Here is a 27687-nt window from a genome sequence, read left to right on the forward strand (position 1 = left end):
TTGCTTCCCATCCGGGAAGTTTTTTCAATTCAAAATGTCAGAAATAGCGTTGAGTTCCAGGTTTTATAGAGAGGGACCAAAGCAAAGCCTTGTTTTGGCTTAAATAAAACATGCAAATTGAACCTGACAAGTGTGCACCAAGGTCTTTATTGATTCATTTCTTTCCTGGAGTGTCCCTGCTGGCTTATCTGCTCCACTCGCTTGTTCGCTCCTTTCTGTTTTATGCATGAATGTCGCCCTTTTTAGAGTCAAACAACAGAAAGAAACCCAACAAGGATCAGACGAAGTATGATGGAGAAGAAAGTTGCAGAGATCTCATCTATTGCATAATCTGGACATAGAGCTTTTACCGGCCTCTCTGCGAACATCTTGCTGGAGACTCAAGCCTTCCTTTGGGGCTTTGGCTTCAGGCCTCAGCAGGGAAGTAAAAGGATTACTGTCGTCTGCCTTTTAAACGGCCTTCTCTAAGCCTTTTAGCTCCCTATTCATTCTTTTATCCTATCTAGTCATAAAGAAATCAAAGAAATGTGTCTTTTTTACGCAGGAGAAGAAAGGGAGTTAAAACATGCAATAGAAAAGGGGATTTTATGGACGTTGTCTTGCTGTCATGTTGTTAGCGCATACACACATGCATGTCTTTACACTGATTTATTGGAGAGTAGCTTAGAGCCATGGAGCAAACAGAGACCTAGTGGTAACATATGTGCAGGGATTGAGTAAAGCAGACAGCTACTGGAGACTGCGAGAAACAGGCGTTTAGGATTAGCATGCGCTCCACGCTGTCCTCGCTAATAAGTTTTATTCTCAGCTAGAGAGCCGGTTTTCCTTTTCAGAGACCCGTGGTAGCGTCACATTATCGCCTCTTTAATCACAGAGAAGCCAGGTGCTGCCGTCACAACCAACCTCCGATTAACCCGTCGTGACGACTGTTTGCAAAAGCGTTTTCAGCCCCGCAAAAGACATCAGACGGCTTTCAGCCGGTGTCAGCGGCATTACGGCCTTCCAGTCAGCAGACGCTCTCCTCCTGTCATTTGTTTCCACGTGTCGTCCCCCTTGATGTAAATGTATGATTCCTCTAAGCATTTTATCTGGTAATATAAAGCCACTAATCTTCATTTTATTTAATGTTTTTCCATCAGCAAACCGTTCCCGATCGGAGACAAGGTGACGTTCAGCGGAAAGGATTGCGTCTGCCAGCAGTGCTCCCACACACTTGTCAAGTCAAATGAGCCCATCAAGATCCACGGACCCAGCCGTGAGTTGTCTGCCTTGCTCTGTCTGTTCTGTTTAATCCCACCAGACGCTGCAGTCTGCTTCATCCAAACACGCTGGGCTTGAGAGGTCCTTCTTGCTTAATTTAGCTAAATCGAGTGGCTGCCAAGTCATTTATCAGGCCCTTTCTTATTGATCTGGCATCTTATAATCACTCAACAGTGGTAAATTCAACATTTATTAAGTATTGTCAACACTCAGCAGGTAGAGGAGTTTACATCTGTCATGTGATTTACATTCAGGGGCTCATTTTTTACCTTCTCTTACCATTGAAAAAAGCTCCCAAGTAGAAAGCAGTGAGGGGAGGTTTTAAGATGATGCACAGTCACTGAGAATGAATTGTTTAAATGTGGCAGACAGACAGCCTGCTGCCTCTCACAGTTTGTGCAGTTTAAACAGATGGTGAAATTGCAATGAATAACTGTGTGTCCCAGATTGCTCTATTTAGTCAAATGGAAGCCAAACAGCTCCCCAGGTACGGCGTTTATCACCACGTTAAGAACAAACACTGCGAGGGGGAAGTGAGAACAATAAATATGAACCTCTTTTTCTAAAAGACTGGAATATGATGGAGTAGACTATGAAATTTAACTCATTTAAAAACGCCTTTCTTGAAATTAGCTTTTTTTATATGCTAATATAAATATTCCGTCCTGGCCGCAGAACACTGGATCAGTTCTAGACCCTCAGCAGGATTCTGGAGGGTGCATGGGAGTTTGCCCAACCAGTCTGGATCTGGAGAAGCATTCGACCGTGTCCCTAGGGGGGTCCTTTGGGGGGTAGTCCGGGAGTATGGAGAACCAGGCCCTTTAATAAGGGCTGTTAGGTCTTTGTGTGCTAGGTGTCAGAGTCTGGTCCGTATTGCCGGCAGTAAGTCGGACTCGTTTTCCGGTGAGAGTTGGACTCTGCCAAGGTTGCCCTTTGTAACAGATTCTGTTCGTAACTTTTATGGACAGAAGTTCTTGGCCAGCCAAGGTGTTGAGGGGATCTACCTTGGTGGCCTTAGGATTGAATCTCTGGTATTCGCAGATGATGTGGTTTTATTGGCTTCATCAGGGCGCGATCTACAGCTCTCACTGGAGCGGTTCACAGCCAAGTGTGAAGAGGCCGAGATGAGAATCAGTGCCACCAAATCCGAGACCATGGTCTTGAGCTGGAAAAGGGTAGAGCGCATTCATCGGGTTGGGGAGGATGTACTGCCCCTAGTGGAGGAGTTTAAGTATGTTGGGGTCTTGTTCACGAATGAGGAGAAGATGGAGCGAGAGATCGCGGATTGGTGCGGCGTCTGCTGTGAAGCGTTCGCTGTACCGGTCTGTTGTGGTGAAGACAGAGCCGAGCCAAAAAGCAAAGCTCTGGATTTACCGGTCGATCTACGTTCCTACCCTCATCTATGGAGCTTTGGGTCATGACCGAAAGAACAAGATCCTGGATACAAGCGTCTGAAATTAGTTTTCTCTGTAGGGTGGCTGGGCTCCTCCTTAGAGATAGGGTGAGAAGCTCGGTCATCCGGGAGGGACTCAGAATAGAGCCGCTGCTCCTCCACGTCGAGAGGAGCCAGTTGAGGTGGCTCGGGCAACTGGTTAGGATGCCTCCTGGACGTCTCCCTGGTGAGGTGTTCCAGGCACGTCCCACCGGGAGGAGGCCCAGGGGGAGACCCAGCACACGCTGGAGGGACTATGTTTCTCGAATGGCCTGGGAGCGCCTTGGGATTCCCCCGGAGGAGCTGGCCAAAGTGGCTGGGGAGAGGGACGTCTGGGCCTCCCTACTGAAGATGCATGGATGGATGGATATATACATATATATATATATATATATATATATATATATATATATATATATATATATATATATATATTCCTCTTCTTTAGATAGTTGATCTTTTACGACACAGAATAAGGTCAAAATTTAGTTCTTGGTTTCTTTAGACGTTTGGTTAATTCAGTTGATGTAGGAGAGCTGTATTTAACAACAGATTATAAATTATTTTCAGAAAAGTATGGAGTTTATTTTGTAGCATTATTGTTGAGAAGAACAAACACATTTTGTAAATGACAATTTGGATAAAACAAAACATTTTGTAAATTGGAATTTGTAGGTAAACTCCAATTAGTAAACTTTTAAAACCATCGTAGTTGTTCTGTTGTTGTTTTTTTTTTCAATTGTATTTTTTCAAATATTACTATTGACATGTTTTACAAAAAAAAAAATTATTCACATATTCTCTATTTGAATTTTTCTTCCAATCTTTTTGAATTTCATGTGATCTGTGGCACAAATGCAATTTTTAAAACTTAATCTGATAAAACTTGAAAAGAAAACAATTTAAATATATAAAAACTGTAAAAAAAAAAAAAAAAAAAAAACTATCAAAATATTTTGAAAAATAAAACTGCAAAATATGAAGACATATTTTATTGAAATATCTTTTATTTTTGGATTTAATTTTTTAATTGAAATGTACAACTTTTTTTTTTTTTTTTTCATTTGACTCCATTTACAAAATATATTGTTCCTGCACCAATAATGGCACAAAAGTCACTCCATAGAAAGCACCAGTCAGAGACATGTGATCTAAATGCATTTTACATTAAATTCCATCAATAAACAGTCCAGTTCAGTTTTAACTTGATCAATTAATCATTGAATCACTTACTTTAAGCTATTAACTTGCCTGTGGTGAAAGAAAGTGTTAAAACCCTAAACATTGAGCAAAAAATACTTTCTATCAGACAGAAAAAAAAGCAAATGTGCTATGCTCACAATATTTCTTCATAAGGGAGAAAAAAAACACTGGAAAAAATCGAAATCTAGATAAGTCATTTTTTCTTCAAATAAGTACATTTGTTCTTGGATTAAGGAGGCAAAGGAGACATTTTGCCAATGGAACAAGAACATTTTCACTTAAAATAAGAAAACACAATTGCATTGTCTTATTTAAAGTGCATATTATCTAATTATCTTATTTTAAGAGTAAAAATACTCATTCCATTGGCAAACTATCTCATTTACCTACTCAAATTAAGGGTAAACACACATAATTTAAGATATTTATTACTTATTTCTAGAATGTTTTTTCCAGTGAAGGTGGAGTCTGAATCACTGAGCCAGGAGGGTTTTCTATTTGGGAAAAAACTGAGGAATGTAAAAGTGCTAATGTTAGTCCAGGAGAGGGATGCAGCTAAACGCTGAAGCGCTGAGCCATGCAAACCTTTGCAAACAAAAAACCAGATGGTTAAAATAAAAGAGAGACGGCAGAGCACAGAATTACTGAGCCAGGTTCACCTTCCGGCTCACTTCAATTGTTTATACTCGTTAATTGAAAGGCCTTCGGTGCTGGACCAGTTTTTCAGTTGCAGAAATAATAGTTTATGTCATATTTACAGATTCTAATTAAAGTTTATATGATTGTATTTTAGTTGACACCCTCATAGTTTATCTCTGAGCAGCTCATGGTCCCTGGCCTGTTGTTGACCTCTGTTTTATGTTCTCCACCTAAATCTCTCTGTATATTCTGACTTGACTACCTTCTATAATATCAGATTTTTTATGAAGGTTTACCTCTCAGTTCATCTAGCAGACGCAGCAGTAAATCAGCAATAAATGCCACGGCGCCCCTATGCAGCATATGGATATCCGTCCCCGTGTGATAATAGAACGACGCCGTAACTGACGGATGAGCTGTTTTTTTATTTATGTGCTTCTACAGCTGTTGGTTAGAATAAGCTCAGTTCTCGCTTTCAAACCTTTAGTGTGAAGGTCACGTAGTAAATGCTGTTTTTCTGCATTACTCTTTTGTTGCTCAGGCAAAAAAAAAAAAACTTACAGAGCACAAATAAGTGCTTGTAAATATAAAACTATGATTAGAAATCTGTAGTTATTGTTGCCCTTTATAAAACTATTTCTATGTATCTTTATTGGAATTCTGACTTTAATCTCAGAATTCAGATTTTTTTCTCAGAATTCTGACTTTAATCTCAGAATAAACTGAATTCTGACGATAAAAGAAGTCAGAATTCTAAAATTAAAGTCAGAATTCTGAGAAAAAAGTCAGAATTCTGAGATTAAAGTCAGAATTCTTACTATAATCTCAGAATTCTGACATTTTTCTCAGAATTCTGACTTTAATCTCAGAATTCTGACTGAATTCTGACAATAAAAAAACTCAGAATTCTGAGAAAAAATTCAGAATTCTGAGAAAAAAGTCAGAATTCTGACTATAATCTCAGAATTATGACTATAATCTCAGAATTCTGACTATAATCTCACAATTCTGACTTTTTTCTCAGAATTCTGACTTTAATCTCAGAATTCTGACTGAATTCTGACAATAAAAAAAGTCAGAATTCTGAGATTATAGTCAGAATTCTGACATTTTTCTCAGAATTCTGACTTTAATCTCAGAATTCTGACTGAATTCTGACAATAAAAAAACTCAGAATTCTGAGAAAAAATTCAGAATTCTGAGAAAAAAGTCAGAATTCTGACTATAATCTCAGAATTATGACTATAATCTCAGAACTCTGACTATAATCTCAGAACTCTGACTATAATCTCACAATTCTGACTTTTTTCTCAGAATTCTGACTGAATTCTGACAATAAAAAAAGTCAGAATTCTGAGATTATAGTCAGAATTCTGACTTTTTTCTCAGAATTCTGACTTTTTTCCCATACTAAACTGAAATAAAATGTAAAAATCAGTTAACTTTTTTTTTTTTTCCACTAGCCCTAATCCTTTTCCGTACTATATGAGGCCCTGGACTGGGTCAAAAAAAATTTCAGCAAATTTTCTTCCAAATAAGAATCATTGACCCTGTTTCAGTTTTCAGCCGTGCCGCTTTGCTTCCTTTGTGAGCCAGGGCTACAGTATCTCATCTATTGTCTTTATCCAGCCTATAATGGTCAAACCTGCTGGGGCTGATTCTTTAGTGTACTGGATGAACAACAGGAGTATAAGCAGGGTGATTTATGCGGGATCCGCAGCTTATTTTTATGATAAAAAGTGTTATGCAGGAATATGATGGATGAAAAAAACAACATTATCTTTGCAATCAAATTAGACGCTTATTAGATTAACATGCAGCTGAACTGTTATTTTTTTAAATTTATCTCCTTCTGATTCAGACTGTGCTGGATGCGGAGCAGAGATTAAACAGGGTCAGTCTCTCCTGGCGTTGGAGAAACAGTGGCACGTCAGCTGCTTCAGATGTCAGACGTGCAACATGGTTCTCACCGGGGAGTACATCAGCAAGTAAGTGTGTGAAAATGTGGAGACAGTGTACTCTCAGATGTCTTTGTTTCCACCTCTTATGAACATATCCAGTTATCCCTCTCAGGCTAGAGTATTGTCTGTTTGGCAGAGTAAAACAGTGTCTTCTGTCTTTCCGGTGTTGTAGGGATGGAGTACCGTACTGTGAGGCAGATTATCATGCACAGTACGGGGTGAAATGTGAGACCTGCAACAGATACATCAGCGGACGGGTTCTGGAGGTGAGATTTGAGCGTGAAGTGATGCAAAAAGGAGAATTATAAAAATCCAAACTGGGAGATGAAGGGTATTAACTTGGAGCAATCAGCTTTATCAGAGTTGAACTGCAGCATTTCTTCCTCAGCTTAGACTAAGCTGCACTGTGCTTTAGGGAGTGGCTGGTTCACGATTAGGAGGGGATAAATAGTTTGAAATGAATCAAATTCAGTTTATTTTATTTTTATTTTTTTACAGTGTCCTGTCTGGCAATGTGGCAATAAGAATAATTGTCCTGATGCCAAAAAGAGCCCAACAGATTTTACTTTCACAAGTGTAGCGGTACGGCAATTGCCATACTGCTCCACTTGTTTCATGCATATAAATTGCTTTATTATAATTATGCAGGGAGTTTTACAGTTTATATGGACACTGCAATGTAAATAGAGCAGAAAAACAGAAGAAGAAAAGGAAAAAAGAAAAAAAGAGAAAAGATGAAAGAAAGAAGAGATAGAAAGGAGATGAAAAAAGACATACAATAAAGCAACACCTTTAAACTATCGCTAAAGTAATATTATTAAGTCTGACATGTACTCTGTGTTACCTGAAGATATGAATGTGGGATTTCTGTATGGAAGTAAATCTCTGAGTGCCTGGAGCCAAGCACCTGTAATTGTTTGTGAAATGAAATTTAGTTTAGATGCATCTGTCTTTTCTGATATCTTATTTTATTTCTCTTATTCTTTATTCTCCAGTTTTTCCATATGAACACATTGTGAGATTACAACTCTGCCTTCATTAACACAAGGGGAAAGAAAGTTCCTCTTGACTTCTGTAAGAAATCAAGAGGAACATTGAAAGCTATAAAAAGATTCGAGGGTGAAATGGGAGGGAAAAGATGGCGGAAAGTGAAACTGATGTAGAGAGAAAGTTCTGCTGTGACAAAAATTCCCATTTCTGCTGTTATACCAAAGAAGTCAAGGGTTGAAAGGAGGGCTGCAAAGGAAAAAAAGGGGCTTAGATTAGATATCAGAAGGGAAAAGAGTAAGAGAAACTGTAAACTGCTGGAAATGATTAAAGCTATGATGCGCAGATGCTTTGGAGGATTCTCTAAAGGTCTTCTTGAACATTTTATGACAATATGTGGATGAAACACATTGCTGGACGCAGACACAGAAACACACCGAATCTTGTCGTCCCTGTGGTCTGTTGCTCGTCAGAATCGCTGGTGTGAAGTGCTTTGTTCCTGACTGCCAGCCTCTCTGGGCTATTTTTAGACGTGAGGACATGTCTGCTTTTATCTCCAAGTCTCTATTTATTTTGTCTACAGTACCTTGCAAAAGTATGTGCAACCCCTGAACTTTGTTACATTTTCTTGCTTGACAACCTCCAACTTTCATCATGATTTTATGTAATAAACCAATTGCAAGGTGGAGGGAATTTAATATAACATTTTCTCAGAAAAAAAATATTTTAAGAAAGGAAATCTGAAAAGTGTGGTGTTTCCTCTTTACCTTGATACATACATGAAAAAAGAAGAAATAGCTGATATATCATGTCCTCCAGCAGTCTAAGCCTATAGCAGCATATCTATAGAGATTGCTCAGGATAATCTGAGCCACTCTAACTATAAGCTTTATCAAAAAGGAAAGTTTTAAAACTGGTAGTTGGTTCCAAAGGAGAGGAGCCTGATAACTAAAAGATCTGCCTCCCATTCTACTAATAGAAACTAAGGACCACTAGTGAACCTTCAGATTTAGAGAGAAGTGCTCTGTTAATGAGGAGCAATCATATCTGTGATGAACATGACAAAAAAAAAAGGGGGTTCTAATATTTTTATCCCAATGACTGTACATATTTCTTTCCCTTCCTCTTGCATCTGGTAAACTAATAAGTGTGTTAAGTATGATTTATCTACAGGGTTCCTACAGCATAAGGCAAGTTAAATTCAAGACTTTTTAAGACTTTTTAATGCCACTTGAAATAAAAATTTAAGACCAAATTTACAAGAAACACAAGAAAAACCTGCTTGCGACAACTTAACCCAAAGGTTTATTTTAACATAAACCACTGCACTAATGTTTCAAATTTTGAAAAGCTTCCCACACAGGAAGAAAGCTAAAAACACACAAATGACAGATATATTTTAACAATTATTTAACTGAATTCACAAACGTTGTTTTAGCAGGGAACAAAACAAATCAGTTTTAAAGCCCCAACATAACCAGTGCTAAGTCTTTTTTGCAGCTATTTTTCTTTGTATGGTTTTCTTAGTATGTTTGATTTGGTGATAAGTGGAGGCGTTGCAGAGACAAGGGTGGAACTAAACTGAGAAATACCGGCTGTTTCTCGGTAACTCCATTTTGACGCTTTGTGTTTCGCGCTTCGCATGTGCGACTCCACTGCCTTAATTCCCATCGTTCTGAGCTTGAATGACTTCTTGCATAAAATCCACTGAGCCTCATGTATGTTCCCTGGTTTTAGCCATGGAGAAAACTCTTGGCTGGAGACAATTTTGGTTACATTTACACTTGCTCAGATTTTCCAGACAAAAAGTTAATGGCGCATTTCCCAAATGTCCCGGCCGCAACAACGCTTTTATTGGTTCCTCTATCGGGACGGAACCAAATAATAAAAAAAAAAATTGTCAATTTTAACATTTTATTTAGATTACAAAAATAAATCGTAATTAAAAATAGGGCTGGGTGATAATTCAATAACGATATATATCGATCGATAGACGTGTGGCGCAATAGAAAAAAAGAGGGTCGATAAAAGTTCGATAAAAAAGAAACGCAGTTTTCCTTCCTTCTCATTGTAGCCTAGCATGTAGGTTTATGCTAGTCACTGCTTCCTCCCAACCAATCACAATCGCGGACCCAGGCATGCCGTCACCAAGCGCCGCCCTCTCAAACCACAACACAGAGCACATGAAGATGCAGCAAGGAGAGGCGGAGGAAATTGTTTCAAAGAAGGGTTTTTGTAGTTCGGCAGTCTGGCAGTATTTCGGTCATGGCAAGTCGGACCAAAAACAAACCACAGTCATCTGGAAAATGTGTCGGGAACCAGTGAAAACCAGTCTGATAACGAAACCAACTTTTTTTTTTATCATCTCAGCCGCTCACAGCCGCAGGAGTACGAGCTGTGTAGGCCCCGACGCGGCTCTCCTCCGAGGAATCTTCGGAAAATACGTATATATTTTCAGTTCTGGGCAGTTTCCCACGTAGTTCTAACAATTGAGATAAAAATGCTGAGGGCCCAGAAACTTCAAAGTAATAACTCAGGTTAAAGCAGGAAACGGGGGCGGCGGTGGGGGGGCATTTATTTATTTGTTATATTTATTTTGGTCACTTTTCTGGTCACTTTAGTTTATTCTTTGTCAGTATTTAATAACATAACTCAGGTCTCTTAAGTTATTTTTCTTTAAAACAATTCTGTTATGGTTAAAAAAGTTGGTTAAATAAAGATTTAATTCGAAGTCTGTGTTTGTGTTTTTTATTAAAATTAAATCATTTAGCAATATTATAAAAAGTCCAGGCAGAGCTGCACATAAAATATGGTTTCAAATCTTTTCAATAATTATCGATATCGATCAATATGCATTTTTTTTTATCGATAAGCTTTTTTTCTATATCGCCCAGCCCTAATTAAAAATAATCCTATTTATGATATTTTAGAAATTAAGACCTACGAAAGACTGATTTAAGACATTTTAATACCAATTAAGGCCTTAGTTTTATTTTAAAGAATTCAATGCCTTTTAAGACTTTGTAAGGACCCGCGGGAACCCTGTATCTACATATTATTGAACTGATACTGATTCCAACTGTCCAGAGCCAGACATCATTAATTTTAATATATGATTAAATTCAGCATCCTTATTAATACAACCACAGAGAATGGACGCTTCATTAAAACATGGATGAACAAACTTTCACGCATGAAAACAGAATGTAAATCATATGTTCACTTTGCTTTTCCTTTCATTGTGTTCTGATGGCCTAACCCTGCTATTGCCCTGCATTGTCTGAGATGCAACTTAAAAACAGTTGGGAATCCAGGCATATGCTGTTGCTGTGGATCATGTAAAAGTATCTCTTCTATAAGAAGCAGAAAAAATCAGTGCGGCATGAAATTACATAAAACGATACTCCCAGCTTACGCACGCTCTAACTGGCTCAGGTCTGTATTTCAGCCGCGCTCCTATAAATAGAAATTCTGGCGTATGAAGCAAGGCTGAGGAGACAGGACAGGGCCACGCCTCAGTCATTGGCACTGCAGAGGCACATCTGGCCACCTCTATCACTGCATGAAAAGTGAGATTTTCGTCCCCGTAAACCCCCGTAAACTCCCGCAGATCTGCCTGATTTTCGTCAGTTTCCGACAATTTGCAACCCGTGCTTGTCCGCGTTTGTCGTGCCACAAATTGTCGGAAACGTACCGTGATGTATGTGGAGAGCGATCAGCTGTACTAATGGCCCTAATTAGCATATGAATACAGCAAACCCGCGCGGCTGGCCAGGTCTGGCTTGAATAACCTACTCAGTATTGGCTGAAACCACTATTCTCAAACAAGTAAAATCGCTCGTGATTGGCAGCAAAACCACACGTGGCCACGCCAGGCTTTAATTTTCTTACTGAATATTGGACGGAACCACTTCTTTTTAAACAAGTAAAGTCGCTCGTGATTGGTTGGCATATATATATATTTACATATATATATTTATTCATATATATATATATATATATATATTTATTCATTCATTTATATATTTATTCATTCGTATATTTATTCATTCATATATTTATTCATTCATATGCTGTGTATTTATGTTATCCTACACTACTACACAATTATTATGCTACCATCAAGGACATGAATGAATTTATACAGGAAATGAAGATTTGCCAGGAAGCTGTTTATGCAAAGAAAGAGCTTTATTTAAACACACACAACTATATACAACGCGTATCCAAACACATGCGTATCTAAAAATTACAACTCCGTGAACGGTCCGTTTGCTTCCTCGGGGATGGAGGTAACAGGCAGCATTCCCTCCGAGGCAGGTCCGATGTGCAGACGCCTAGTGTGCGTGGCCCTGTACTTCGGCATCGCTTCTAACCGGGACTGCAGCTTAACACAGAGTTCAGTGAGATCCGGCCTACGAAATGGCGGCGACCGTACAATCCATCCAGAGACACCGCCGACGACGCCATCTTCTTCGTCGGACATGAGGTCGACGGTGGCGGACTTCCAGAGTTCCATTTCCTCATCTGCTAGCACACTCTGCCTCGCCTTCAGCAGCTGAAAAAAAAACAATGTATCAGCGCACTGCATATGGACACAACACATCTATTAATGCACCTGAAAAATAGTCACCAAATAAAGTCTTACCCTCTTTCTTCTGGCCCGACTCCGAGCAGATAGCCTGGCCGCCTCCGCACGCAGCGTGCTGGCTAGCAGCGTGTATCTGAAGCTCCTGCATACCGTCTCATAATACGTCTTACAGGCAGCTGGAAAACAATTAAATGAGAGTGGTATGAATAAAAAAAAAAAAAATCAAACGCAAGTCACAGTAACAAGGAAGGAGAAAACATTAAAACGAGTCACTTACACACAATGTCGTCTTTATCAACATCGTGCAAATCCGAGCAAATAGGAGGTCACCGCCTCATTGTGAGGCGACTGTAGTCTGTGAAAAAAAAAAAAGTACAGCTATGGTCGGTATCCATCCGTATCCATGTCCTTTTACCGCAGAATGAAAGCATATTCTTTAAACCTTACCCCTGCTCCGGTTCATAGCGCCTGCAATTAGTCTCCGAGTTGTGAAGACGGCATACTGCTTCCTGTGAATCACAAAAAATACACTTTAATAAAGCTTTAGGCTAGGCTGCTTTTAGCTTACCTAGCTAGGCTAGGTTGTCTTTAGCTTGCCTAGCTAAGCTAGGCTGCTTTTAGCATAGCTACCAGTAATCGAACATATATTTACCGCTAGCATGGCGTTGTGCACCCGTCTTCTCTTCCTCGAGTTCGTATATCCCGCAAAGTTGCTCGACTGCAGAGCCACCATCTTGTCCTCTATGGACTACAACCTGGAGTGCATCGAATTCTCCAGCAGAGTGAGGCGCTCATTCATGTCGGCAGTATGTTGGGCAAGCTGACGAGACAGTCCGCTGATAGCAATCAGCAGTTTCTTCTCGTCAGTCTGCGGGCTGGCCGAAAGTTGTGGACTAAGAGCAGTTGGAGGCGAGTTGAACGCGAGACGTCGTGCAGCCATTGTTCACGTAACAACAAAATACAAACACAGTAACTGGAGATGAAGTTCTATAGTAACACAAACATGTCTGCTAATATGCTGGTCTCGCGAGAAGTCGTAGTGCACAAAAGCTCACACGTGATTGGACGATGGGGCCGAAGGCTCATCAGGCTCCTCCAATCACATACGACGTCATTGTTATACGGAAGGACTCGCGAGAAGAGCTCGCGTCGCTCCATTCTGGAAGGTGGCGGTAATGCACCTATAAATTGTTTGCAATTGCAATTGTTTGTCTCCATAAGATTGAATTTGAGCAGGTGGACATTAGAGATAATAAATGCAACAACAAGTTTTTGAATCAATATTCTATAAATAATATGTACCCAGGAAGAACAAAAAGCACAGCTCTCTAACAAAATTTTAAGAAATCTATGATAGTCAAAATTAGGACAAATTATTTGAAATTCCCAATTCCTCCTAAATATAAAGAATTACAATTAAAAATAATAAATAACATATATCCTTCAAATGAGTTTTTAAGAGAGAGATTTAAGTTTAATGTTGAGAATTGTGGCTTTTGTACAACTCAATTGGAAACAACTAAACATCTGTTTTATGAATGTAAAGAAGTATTAAACTTATGGGATCAACTTCGAACCTTTCTGTCTTCTAAAACAATAAATTTAGATTTTATTTCCTGGCAAAACATTCAATTCGGTTTATCCATTAAAGAAAAAAAATTTGGAATTTTTAATCAATATTCTAATAATTGTAACAAAGTATTATATCCATAAATGTCGCTATGCAAAATGCTCCCTCTCAATCTCTGCTCTCAAAAATGAACTTTCCCTTTTCAAAAGATGTCTGAGAAAGATGCAGAATTTAAATGCAATTAAATTGTTTGAGTTAATTGAAGAATTTCAGTTGGTAGTCTCCACTGATTAATTTACTTTAACTACTATTATTATTTTATTTATTTTATTTTATTTTATACTTTGTTCCAGCCTGTGCATTTAATTTTATTTTTCAAAAGCAGGAGTTGTGATATTTCTTCTTGTATTGAAATATTTGTTATTGACTTGTTATTTGAGATTGTTATTGTTTTCTTATATATTCAATAACAAAAAAAAAAAAGTGGAAATCTAAAAAAAAAAATTAACCATAACAGCCAACTGATTCTGATTAAAACTAATTTTTGAAGTAAATTATTTTGTGTATTTTTTTTACATAACATTTGCATACACAGTAATCTAGCGTACTTTAATTAAATAAATAAATTCAAGCTAAAATGTAAGAGTCTATAATTAGGCTATACTGAGCCTGATCTATTTCTACCATCTATTTGGGGGATATTTATTGCCACACTTTGGGCCACTTAAAACCAATTTAGCATGCTGACCTATGTCCTTATGACCACAGTGTACCAATCTTCTGATGGCTACTTCCAACAGGATAATGCGCCATGTTATAAAGTGAATCATCTCAGAATCATTTCTTGAAACTTTTCCACTTAAGTAATTGTGAATTGAGCATATTGACAGACAACATTTTATTTTTTATCTTAAATGCAAATAAAAAAAAAATAATAATTACTGCTCTAAATGTATTGCTCTGTCAGCTAAAGATCTGTTTTGGTCTCTATACTTTAATTAAATAAATCAATTCAAGCTAAAATGTAAGAGGCTATACCTGATCTCTTTATATCAGAGATTTTCTTACCCTGGTTTGCATTTGTATAGCTCACAGCATGTTCATTTACATGTTAAAGCCTCCCCTAGAATTCCATGGGGGGGAGGCATGGGGGGAACACTGCCTAAGAAATTCCACGTCAATTTCTGACAATTTACGGGAGTTTTCGGCGAAGCGTGCAAATTGCCGTAAACTGCCGCTAACCTGAAGTTCCACGACAATCTACAGTGCCGTATATTGACGAAAATCCCACTTTTCATGCAGTGTATATCACTCCACCTCCTACATGTACATTATTTGTTTTTTTTTATATATACAGTATGAGCCTTTAACCAACGAAGGTATAAAGTCTTGCAAAGATCTTCGTATAACGCTTTAACTGTTTCGCATTTGGTCAGGTTACAGTCAAAGTAGGGGGTTTTGTCACTGATAAACAAAAAATAGTATGTTTCTAACAAACAACAAACTGTGGCCCATACTTTCACAATCTTTAACTGTGGTGCAAAAAACTGTTTTTAAAGTCAAATTGTTGGTATCTGACTCCTTCACTGGAAAAACGATCTAGAAATAAGTAAAGATTTCTTAAATTAAGTGTACTTACTCTTAATTTGAGTAGATAAATGAGATAGTTTGCCAATGGAATGAGTATTTTTACTCTTAAAATAAGATCATTAGATAATATGCACTTGTTCCATTGGCAAAATGTCTCTTTTACCTCCTCAATCCAAGAACAAATTTACTTATTTTAAGAAAAAATGACTTATCTAGATTTCGATTTTTTTCCAGTGTTGGGTCTAGAAGTTTGCTGGTAATTGCGGAAAAAATAGCTTGATAAATACCATGAAAATTAACATTGTGAGGACGTTTCTTTTTTTTTTTTTTCCCAGCTTTTTTATTGTCATTACACTTTCAAAAGTAAAGAACAGTGAAATGAACTCTCTGCATTTAACACATCCCCTTCGGGGAGCAGTGGGCTTCCATTGTGTGGTGCCCAGGGAGCAATGTGGGGGTTAAGGATCTTGCTCAGGGACCCAGAGTGGCAGTCTGTGGGAGTGGGACTTGAGCTCAGAACCTCAGGATTCCAAGCACTATGCCCTAACCTCGAGGCTGGCACTCCCCAACACAGGCATTAGCGTGAAGGGTCTTACCTAAGGACCCACACTGGCAGCTCATTCTCCCCAGCTGGGATACCAACCCAGGCTTCCTGTTTGCAGGACGGGTGACTTACAACTTAAGCTAGCAAGCCGCTAGTGGGGTTGGTTTCAAAACAGCATGCCATATTGGTTTTGCTACCTAAACTAAAGCCTCTTTCCCGCTGAAAATAACGAGTTAACCAGGGTTTGAAAAACATGGGTTAAACCCACTAACAAGCTAGCCTCGTGAGACCATCCTGATCTGGCGAGCTTTCAAGGTTTCACTCGCAGATCAGTCTGGCTTCTTTCCGTTAAAGAAAATTCAGAGCAGTTCACCAAACAAACGTCCAATCAGCGTTGGCTTTGAGGCGGATTGAGGTGTGACGCAACGAGAAGCGCGACAGTTCAGTCTAAAGAACATGGCGGCTTCAGCTGATGAAACTAGCGTTAGCGTGGCTATCGAGCAAGTTTTATCGGAATTACAGAGTATTTCTTCACTGAAAGAAGAGCAAAACACTGCTCTGGAGGCTTTTCTCAGAGTAAAAGATGTTTTTGCTCTTCTCCCGACTGGTTTCGGCTTGTGGTTGTGTTTTCGTCGTCGCTCTGTTAGTACGTCATATGCTTCGTCGATCTGATTGGTTTATTTGGCTCGTCTATCACCAACATAGGCCAATCAGCTAACCAGTATTTTCGCCCCTTCCCAAAATTACTTCAACGGAAGGTTTCCAGATGGATATGCAGAGCAAATCCAGCGAATCCATCTGGCGCAGTCAGGTTACTGACAATCTGCAATTGGTTCCCTTTCCAATGGCAAAAAGGCTGGTCTTAGCCCTCACTGTCTGCTGCTTCTGCCAGTGGGAAAGAGGTAAATCAGACAAGGAGCGCCCTAATCTGAGAAGCAGTCAAGAGGCTCATCTGAACTATTGAGGCATTGCAGGTGCAAAGCCACAAAAGTCTGTCTCAGCTTTGCACATCTTCAAAACCACAAAACTGTTTTTTTTCTTCTTTTTTTTCACAAAACTCTTAGAGGCTACCAGACTTTTTCTCTGTTTTTCTGAAGATGCTTCGACAGCTATCCGTGAGTCTTTGTCACTTCAGTCGGCTCACACCAGAGCAACACGGAGGTCCATCCTTCCAAGCACATTCCAATCCAGATGAAAATCAAAGACCCATCTGTCATTTTCCTGGGTTCCTGAAGTATTTTTGTGTGTTTTGGGTTATATGTTTAAAACATGACGAGGGAGCTTATCAGCGTTCTGACTACAGATTACTGTGGTACGAGCCGACAAAATTACCCAGAGTTACATTCTAACTACTTACATTTACTTTTTAATCTACTTTTCTTTGCTCTAATTTTTATTTTAAGATGAATAATATCTACGCAAAATGTGTGTCTACTGCTTGGACTGTATCTTTACCGATTAATGAAAAACCTTGTCTTTAACAAAAGGCCTGCAGACTAAAACACAGTTAATGTTGATGGAAAATGTTTGTTAAATACCATTTATCTGGTGAACCAACCATGACATTTGATGCACAAGCTAATTAGGCTAATTAATATACAATGAAAATAAATATTGTCACTAGAGGTCATTTTCACACTTAAAAATAAACCACCTATTTGTTAAAACAAAGATGTGTGTCTTCTGCCTGGATTTGTTGGAATTGTTACCAATTATGTTATTTTTATTCATTTGTTATCTAATTTAAAAAACCTGAATTAGCAAATAACTTTGTATTTTGGTTTTATTACATACATTTTAAATAGTAAAAATACTCAGTTCTTGAGTAACCTTTCCATTAAATACGTTCTGGATACTTTTAACTCTATTTTTTGAGTGAAACACAATGCAGTAGTGCTATTCTTATCTGAGGAGTTTTTTTGGTACACTACCGTTTAAAAGTTTGGGGTCTTAATTTCTAAGAACAAGAATAGACTGTCGAGTTTCAGATGAAAGTTCTTTTTTTCTGGCCATTTTAGCGTTTAATTGACAAATGTGATGCTCCAGAAACTCAATCTGCTCAAAGGAAGGTCAGTTTTGTAGCTTCTGTAACGAGCTAAAGTGTTTTCAGATATGTGAACATGATTGCACAAGGGTTTTCTAATCATCAATTAGCCTTCTGAGCCAATGAGCAAACACATTGTACCATTAGAACACTGGAGTGATAGTTGCTGGAAATGGGCTTCTATACACCCAGGGGAGGATCTAGGATTCTAGGAGATCAGGGGCTTAGCCCCGAGAGTGAAGATGAGCATGTAGACTTTCTGCTAAATCCCGTTCTAATGTAAAATATGACAGATTACTGGATTAAAGAAATTTCTAGTATACTACATGCTAACACACATAACAATTCCAGCTCCATAACATGGGAAGAAATTCATTTACCTGCAAGTCTTTAACTGTGTTTATTTCTTTCTTCAACAACAAGCTCTGTGGAGACAGTTGATCATTATTTGCCAAAGTTATGAAGGGGAAATCATATATTTTAGCCACCTGATATAATCTGCTCCCCCATAACATAGGAAAAATTAAACAAATCCTGTGAATTTTGAAACTGTCATTATTTTTCTATATTATGTTTGAAACATTTATTATTTTATATTTTGAAATCTTAAATAGTTAATAAAAATATGTCAATTCTCAATTCAAAATGTCTGGAATAGCATTACTTCAGACATTTTGAATTGAGAAAGCTCTCTGGATGGAAAAAAAACTTCTTCAAATTTGGAAAACAAAGTCCAGCTGTTTTGGTTTGAACTTTTCTTTTGAAATATATTTGTAAATTGTTGGATAAACATTTAAACAGAAAAGAAATTTCATAAAGATCATCAAAGGGTAAACAGGTTATATCAGGTGGCTAAAATATACGATTTCCCTCTCATAACTTTGGCAAATAATGATTTAATGTCACCAAATCCACAGGATTTGTTGTTGATGATGAGAGGAATAAACACAGTTAAAGATTTGTATGTGAATTAATTCCTTCCCATGTTATGGAGGAGGAACGGAATATTCCAGGCAGCTGAAATATCCATTCTCTTCTCCCATATGTTTAGGAAATAAACAGCAACTGTTTCCAAATTCTCAAAAAATGTTATGTTTGATAGCATGTAGTATACTAGAAATTTCTTTAATCCAGTAATCTGTCATATTTTACATTAGAACAGGATTTACCAGAAAGTCTACTCTCTCATCTTTTCTGGAAATCTTAATTTTTGTGTCCTGCTATCAGCCAGTTTCCGTCCTCTTATATCAGCAGTGAAAAATGATAAATACTTCTGACTTTTATTTCTGTCAGGCTTAACTGACAGAAGTTGGAAAAAGACAGATTCTCTTGGTGTTTAAAAAATAACACAAAACAGCTTAAAAGGACCTCGTCTATTTATTTATTTTACAATTTTATAGAGAACAGCTGCTGATTAAACTGGATGTTACAACATTGACATGAATGAAAATGGTCCCATCCGCCATGTTCGCCTCTGGCTTCAATGCACGCTCCCGACACAAGGGGAACAGAATTTTATACAACTCCAGGACAAAGAACGTCTGGAAGTCAGTCAGAGCTTCACATACCTGGGACTAGAGTCCTGCAACGGGTTGGGTCACCCGCTAAAGTGCTCTTCTGTGGGTGAAAAATACATAAATAAAAATAAATGGGTACGCGGGGTCGGGCAGATATTTTTTTAGTGCGGGCAGGTGGTTGGTGATTTTTTTTTTTTTTATGCTTGTGTTGTTATGGACATCAGAAATGTTATATTAATCAGGCTCTGGGGTCACCCTTGTTGTAGCTTAAAGCCCTGCCGGCAGTGTGGGCTTCCCTCCAAAAAGGCCACAGTCAGTGCATACACGTCTGCTGCAGTGTTAATGGCGCTGTTCTGCAGCGCAGCGTACTATAGCATATTACTTGATGTGTTAACTGGTCGGGTTGCGGGTTAAATATCAACGGGTCGGGTCGGGTTCGGATTTGAATTGAAGATATCCGCGGGTGACGGGTCGGGTTCGGTAGTCATCCTAACGGGTTCGGGCGGGTGCGGGTTGGTAAAACTCGACCCGTGCAGGACTCTACCTAGGACATCAGTCTGTTTAGCAACAGCTAGTGGGGACTTCTTCTGCACAGGAATGCTACAGGCTGCTTCCCTGCACATTCTGCCACTCTCTGGTGAATACCAGTACTGCACATTTTACTCTGATCAGCTCAGAAGCGAGATCCGGGGCTCTTGGGGAAACATCCAGGGCTGCACCCCAAGTAGCCACCCCCTAGATCCGCCACTGTATACACCTATGTAGATATTGCACCAAAAACCAGACATTTGCAGCTAGAATAGGCATTTACCACATTAGCAATGTATAGAGTGTATCTCTTTAAAGTTAAGACTAGTTTAAAGTTATCTTTATTGAAAAGTACAGTGCTTTTCCTTCAAAAATAACGACATTTCAATGTGACCCCAAACTTTTGAACGGTAGTGTACTTTAAACACATCTGGAATTGACAAACTTCTGGATAGGTGTCCAAACTCCTTCAGAAAAACTGAGCTAAAGTCCAGTTGACTCAGATTTAGGCCTTTTTTCTGTTTTGTTTTCATGACCCGGATGACTGAGAATTTACACAGGCAAATCTGTCAAAATTACTGGTTTGTTTGGACTCCAAAATGTAGGCTTTTATTTAGGATTTACAGAAAGGAAGAATGATCATGGAAAAAAGACATGCATTTACACATTGGGTTGGCTGATCAGGTGAAGAAAAATCTGAACATTTTGACTTAATCGGATAGAAGGTTACATCATCTGTGCATAATGGAAGCATGGTGGAGGAAGTATTATGCTGTGGGGATCTTTTTTGTATCTGTTCATGAGAAGGTTGCTTTTAAGAAAATTAAGGAAAGTTTTGTTCTCTGTACTGAGCTATTTAAAGCTATTTAAAAAAAAATAGCAAAACATTTCAGTCATTTGTCACAATTCAATTCAGTTTATTTCTATAGCACCAATTCACAACACAAGTCATCTCAAGGCACTTTACAGTTCAACCAGATCATCCAGTCAGATTGATTCAAAGTTTTCTAAGAAAAACCAGCTGATTGCATCGACTCATTGACTCGAAGGCAATCCCTCACACTAAGCATGCTTGTAGCGACAGTGGAGAGGAAAAACTCCCTTTTAACTGGTAGAAACCTCCAGCAGAACCAGGCTCAGTGTGAGCGGCCATCTGCTGAGGCCCACTGGGGTTCAAGGAGACAGAAGCAGACAGAAAAAGAAGCATAGATCCATCCATCCAGTTAGTCACAGTCAGAGAAACAGGACTACACTGGAAAAAAAATATCTTTAAAAATATTAACTTTTTAATAACTTTTTATTTTTAATACAATAAAATATTATGCATTTTGTGGTTTTAATTAATCAAAATAGAAAACTTTTCAGGGTATAGTCCTGTTTATGAAAGATATTTATATTAAACATTCATTTATTTCATTTGTGAATCACCTAGAGGGAGAATGCAATGTTCTCCTTGCTGCATAAAGCAGCAGAAGCATTTCTCAACACAACCAGGTCACTGGAGGTCAGGTTGATGTGGTGCAGTTTGGTAAACATATGGATATGTCCATATGTCCTGGGAATGTCCTGCTCAGGGTAGTTTAACGCTCTGTAGCTTAACCCCTCAGTGTGTGAGGTTTCCTATTATGGTAATTTATGCTGAGCCACACCTCTTTCTCTCAGGCAGGAGGGAAGCATTACCATCCCACATGCGCTCGATGTGCCCGCTGTAACACCATGTTCAAAGAAGGGGAAGAAATGTACCTGACAGGTAAATCCCCCCCCTATCAACCTCAGAAGTAACCATTGTCACTGAATGCACCGTATGTGTCGAAGCCCAAGTTTCTTTCCTCCTTGTCGTCAGGTTGTGAGGTGTGGCACCCGTTATGCAAGCAGGCGGCGAGGGCAGAGAGAAGACTTAGAGTGAGCTGAGTTTGTTTAAAAACAAAACATCAGATGAATAAAAAGACTTTACATCTTTACTTTTCTTTGTCTGATATTGTCTTTTCAGCCCAGACGTCTATCAGAGACCTCAATCTCCCCCCCAGGATCCTCCATTGGTTCTCCAAGCAGAGTTATATGTGTAAGTAACCAATAAATCCACAGCTGCTATATATTGTTTGCTTTAGGCATTTATTTTACCGCAGAAAAAAACCCCAAACAACTCCTTAAAGTTGGATTTCTGCGCACTAAAACTCACAGCTTTTACTCCCTTGGCCTGGTCACCCGTCTGTGTCTCACCTCGTCTGGTGGCGTCCTGCTAACCAGCTTGCTGCTAAAGTGGGAACACTTTCAAATTGGTAATTTTCTCATCAAAAATCCAGGAACTGCATTTTGAAAATTTTTGCTGGGATGTTCGTGTCTGTTCAGAGATTCCAAAATGAAATGGAAAGGATTTTAATTTATTTAAAGGGACAGTGTGTAAGATTTACCTTAATCTAATGGTGCACTAAATGAATTACAATCGACAGACTGGTGCTGCCCCGTCAAGGTGTGAAACGTACTACGGAAGCCTGGGAGTGACATTCTACTCTCTCTGAAAGAAGGAGACACGTCAGTGTCTGTCTAGGGCTGCCACAAACGATTATTTTGCCAATCTGTCGATTATTTTTTGGATTAATTGATTATTAATCGGATAGCCAAGGCTTCCAGACAGATTTATTTATATATAATATAATATAATATATTATATATTTTCTATTCTATTCTATTTGGTTTCAGATCAGTGAGCTGAAACAGGGTTCGTACACCTTTTCCAAAGTCAAAATCAAGCACTTTCAAGATCCATTTTAAAACTTTTTCCAGCACCTTACGGAATCAGTTTTGCGCGGATGACTGCCGGAGGAATTTGTCAGAGCACAACCTAACCAACCAGAGGGTGTCGCAATTCAGTATTATCAGCCGTAGATTTATCAATGCTGTTTTAAGGTCTGGGCCTGGCAATGAATTAAAGCTTCGGTTTTTTTTGTTTTTGGAACGTTGACGAGGTGATACCGCAGATAGTGCTGCGGGAAACAATGCAATACTAAACATTACATTATCACACCATACTCTCAGTCACTCAGTAACTTAGCCTGTGAATTCCTAGCTAGCAGTTACTAGCGTAAACAAATAGGCGCTAACATTAACGTGTACTAGGCTGCTTCAGTTGGCTTACTTAAAAAGTCGATGACTTACCCTTCATGTGACTCGACAGCGCAGACTCGCCCATTGCTAAAAGCTGCACATCTTTTTTGCAGACTTTACAAGAGGCAACTCGTGGGGTTTGTCCCCGTTTAATCCATAATTTGTATTTTTCATCTTCCAGCCAACGTTCATTGAAACGACAACCTCCCGGCATGGTGCAGTAGTGGTTTCATGGGGGCGGAGTCACACATGGAAATAGACTGGCAGATCGCAGTCACACATAAGCGAGCAGGTTTCATTTTCGGGCTCTCCAACATTTTATTTCTCCATTTAATAAACACACGATTCAGTTAGATAGGCATTTGTTGCGAAAGAAATTGTTACAATTTCAAGCATTTCATCCAAAATATAAGCACTTTTCAAACCTTGAAAACACAACGTCAAAATGCAAGCATTTTCAAGGATTTCCAGCACCCGTACATACCCTGTGAAAGCCCTTCCTTTGTTGGTGGCAGTTGAGAAAATCGGATTAATGTTAACTCAGTCAGATTTCCAGTAGCTTGCAGATTTTTGATCCCCTTTACTTGGTGCATATTATTTACGGTGCAGTGACAAATTTAATTGATTTATTTGATATTTGATGTAATAAACCAATATAAAGTTGGACGTAATAAAAAAAAAGCAACTTTATTCATTGTTTTGAAAAAAAAAAGTGTTTTGACATAATTTGCATTCAGCTCCCTTCAGAAACGTTTTAATATTTGAAGAAAAAAAAATGCGATTAATTGGAGCAAGTTAACGAAACGATGCAAAGCATAAAATCTTCATATATTTAAGTGCGCTTGGCTTTGATAAACAGGACCTTGAGTTACATTAGCAAACTATCGCGCACCACGGATCGGTAATGAACTTCACTGTCAGGAAGTATTACTGATGTTGGATGTCAGTTGGAGACAGAAATAGAAGTGCGTATAAACGGGACTGAAACGGCAAAATAAATGCAGCAAATAAATTTCCAAGAATTCTCTTGTCTTTAGCTATGACCTCAAAAGCAACCACTACTTTAATTTGTATAAAGTAAAGCCTTCCTGATAGCATAATGCTGCCAACGCCAAGTCTTACAGCTGGGATGCTTGTGTGTTAAAGATTATCTGAAGTCTTAGTTTTGCTCGATTAATTAAATTTTTAATTTTTTTACTTTTTCCACCCTCTCACACGTATTTATTCTGTTCCTAACATGGTTTGTGGCAAACTGAAAAATCTCTGCAGCTCTACCAAATTGATCAGGCCTCTTGGCTGCTTCTATGACTCTCCTTAAAGCCGCAGGGTATAAAAGTTCACAGCTCACAATGTTTGTTCTCACACTGTGCGACCCGACGCTCTGCTGCGATCTACCTGCTCACACTATATGTCTGAAAATCACGTGGGATTCAGCTCCGGAGTGAGATGGCGCTACTCGGACTCGGCTATCCGGAAGCCAAACGAGTAGAAGAGGAACATGAAGCTCACTAGAGTGAAACGCGCTGCCTTGGCTATTTGTGCAATTTAGTGCTGAAAGTCCTAAAAAGAAAAGGTGACAATGTATTTTGTACAAAGACATGGCTGAGCAAACGTGGCTACTACGGTCTGTCAATTTTACAGAAAGAACTCCATTTCACTCCTTACACCCCTGCCATGCTTCTGGATTTTTGTCTGAGAGAAAGAAGAAGAAGAATCCTTGTTTGCCCGCTGAGCGATTTGCCCTAGACCACCTAACGACGGCCGACTGAATTTCAAATATGTTTAATTTTCTCCCGACCTCGTGAGGCTGATCGCCCCTCGTTACTACACCACGCACAATCAGGCTGAAAGTCACTCCGATCGAAGAATTGTCGCACAACCGGAGAATCGGCCTGAAAAGGGCAAAAATCGCACAGTGTAAAGGGCTGGTTATCCCTGCGCGGCACTGTGTCGCAGTGAGCTTGTCGCTGATATTTTTGATTCATGCCCAATATTGAAGCGTAGGACAATCAGGAACTAGCTGTGGGTCTAGATACGGCCGAGGCGGTGAGGAAGTGGAAAAATGCAGGTGGCAGGTTTTTGCAAAAACGGAGGGACATGAGGGCCAAAAAGAGCGGGGATCCAAGTTGAAAAAGGGTCCCAGCGTTCTCGCGCACCTCGCTCTACTAGCTGGTCCATCTTCAGGAGTCATTTTCCACTATGGCAAAACTTGCCTGTAACGTAGCAAGGCAAGGCAAATTTATTTGTATAGCACAATTCAGTACAAAGACAATGCAAAGTGCTTTACATGATTAAAATACAGGAAGATAAAACAGAATCAAAGCAAGTAGGAAAAATAAAATAAAATAAATAATATGTAAAAAAAATGCAGGAACAAAAAACAATATTAAAAACATTTGGACTAAAGAAAATATGTTTTAGTTGAACTGTTTAACTAGAACAGTCGAAGGCAATCCTAAACAAATGTGTTTTTAGTCTCTATTTAAAGGAACTCAGGCTTTCTGCACTTTTCCAGTTTTCTGGAAGTTTGTTCCAGATAAGTGGAGCATAGGAACTAAATGCTGCTTCTCCATGTTTAGTTCTGGTTCTAGGTATGCAGAGCAGGCTGGAGCCAGAAGACCTGAGTGGTCTGGAGGGTTGATACACTGATAGCAAGTCTGTGATGTATTTAGGTGCTAAGCCATTCAGAGATTTATAGACTAACAGAAGTATTTTAAAGCCTATTCTCTGAGATACAGGGAGCCAGTGGAAGGACTTTAGAACTGGGGTGATGTGCTCTACTTTCTTAGTCTTAGTGAGGACACGGGCAGCAGCGTTCTGGATCAGCTGCAGCTGTCTGATCCACTTTTTAGGCAGACCTGTGAAAACACTGTTGCAGTAATCAATTCAACTAAAAATAAACGCATGGATTAGTTTTTCCAGATCATGCTGAGACATTAGTCTCAGAGCGGATGTAGATTTGACCAATCAGAGGCCTCCAGTCTGCGGCACTGTTTGCGGTCACCTACAATTTTGGAGAGGTGCAGCAGAGGGTCTGTGGAAGGCGGGGCACATTTGCGTTCACTGCGACACACGCAGACGACCTGTTTTCTTAGTATAAATCAGCCTTAAGCCCGGCTTATCTGGCGGTCAGTTTAGGTAAAGTATTATGTCTCTGTAGGTTTGCAGAGTAAACACCACTTTATGTTTGGTATTATATTAAATTCTAGTAAGTTATACTTGAATTTCGAGTTGTAACATGATTACCTTTATGAATACCTTGAATAGGCCCTGTACCTACTATGACAGATGCAATATATTCATCAGCGTAAATGTAGTTCCTTTTTAATAAGTAGTAGAACAGATATACAGACGTGCAGAAGACACTGAGTTTAATGCTCTCTACTGAATGCAGTGCAGAGTTGGAGCGGTTCAATCATTTTAACAGCCATCAGTCTGCTTCTTGGCACTCTGCTGAGTGTTGCTCTATATGATGGTTGCATTTGCATGTCAGCACTCGTCTGCATGCGTGCAAGACTTGCTGCTCTCTGCCCTTCCTTAGTCTGCTCCTCTCACATAATCAATGACCTTTCTGTTTAAGGTGATGGATGATGGAGAAACGCAGTCTAAGCAAGCGTGTCGTCCGTTCTCCCCCCGTTCTCCCCCCCCCCCCCTTCCATTGACTGCCTTTCCTGTCTTCTTTCTCACAAGAGCTCCTGAAGGTCAACAGCTCACAGTCCTGTCAAGCTCTGCTGTGTGCATGTCTCGTTTTTTTGTTTTTTTGCTTGTGCATCCTTGACCAGCTTTTGGTGACCATTCATTGTCCATGTGGTTGATGTCTTGTCTTGTTGCTTTTGTCTCTGTCTCCTGTCGGTGGGTGTGTGTCCTCTCTCCAGGCCAGAGTGCAGAATGAGATCTTTGATTATAAGGACCTTGCAGCCCTGCCAAAGGTCAAGGCCATATATGAGGTCCAACAGCCAGATCTCATATCCTCCTCATACCAGCCGTACCACAGATACACCTCTGATGAAAGGCTAGACACTTTCAGCTATGGGGAGGTACTGCTGCCACACATGTCTCGTCCAATAAAACGTGTTGCTCCCATCATTTGTAAATTTTACGTTTTCAAACAGTAAACATCACTGAAACCATGACAGGGACAGGCTTTCAAACTGAAAAAATGTGCTTTAATTTATTCTAATTTATTTCATAGCTATGAAGTAACCACAATAGAAATGCCTCTTTTAATTTTCCAGTTAGTTTTTTTTTTTCTTATGAAAAAAATCAGAGCAATATATATTTATGGGGTTTAGGGATGTCCCAAACCATAGCTTTGATGTGTGTTTATACAGTTTTTTTTCTCCTCTGCATGCGAGAACGGGTAACTGAAAGTGTTGATAGGCTGTTATAAAAGCTTTTAAGAAGGATCACCAAAAGAAGATTTCACCCATAGAGCTTGGTGGAGTGGCAGAATCATGGTCTGGTGTTGGTTTTCTTCAAACTGAAGCCGGATTTTGTTTAAAGATGATAAAAGCTTGAACATTTGGATCTGACCCAAAAACTCCTGTTGCATGACTAAAATAAAACTAATAGCTTAACAAGAGATGCGCTGACAGTCGGAACGTTTTGGAGAACCTTGCCATTGACAGGGTTTTGAACAGAAAGATGATTCGACAAATTAGTTTAAAAAAAAAAATACCTGTGAAATCTGTTAGATTTGTTTCAGCAAAGATTTTT

General features: G+C 39.2%; 1 protein-coding gene across 13 annotated transcripts in view; it reads left to right on the forward strand.

Moving 5' to 3' along the window:
* ablim3 (actin binding LIM protein family, member 3) overlaps positions 1-27687 on the forward strand; it is a 106010-nt gene that overhangs the window by 50845 nt on the left and 27478 nt on the right. For 11 of the 13 annotated variants that reach the window (XM_038281236.1, XM_038281238.1, XM_038281240.1 and 8 more), the window contains exons 4-10: positions 1140-1255; positions 6396-6522; positions 6668-6761; positions 21529-21616; positions 21710-21768; positions 21857-21928; positions 26847-27008. In XM_038281236.1, coding sequence (XP_038137164.1) covers positions 1140-1255; positions 6396-6522; positions 6668-6761; positions 21529-21616; positions 21710-21768; positions 21857-21928; positions 26847-27008 — 718 coding nt within the window. The remainder of the gene's footprint in view (positions 1-1139; positions 1256-6395; positions 6523-6667; positions 6762-21528; positions 21617-21709; positions 21769-21856; positions 21929-26846; positions 27009-27687) is intronic. The other 2 variants (XM_038281247.1, XM_038281249.1) reach the window with 1 other exon arrangement.

The sequence above is a fragment of the Cyprinodon tularosa genome, unplaced genomic scaffold (genome assembly GCF_016077235.1).
Source record: "Cyprinodon tularosa strain WSP-4 unplaced genomic scaffold, ASM1607723v1 ctg169, whole genome shotgun sequence".
Taxonomy (NCBI): Eukaryota; Metazoa; Chordata; class Actinopteri; order Cyprinodontiformes; family Cyprinodontidae; genus Cyprinodon; species Cyprinodon tularosa.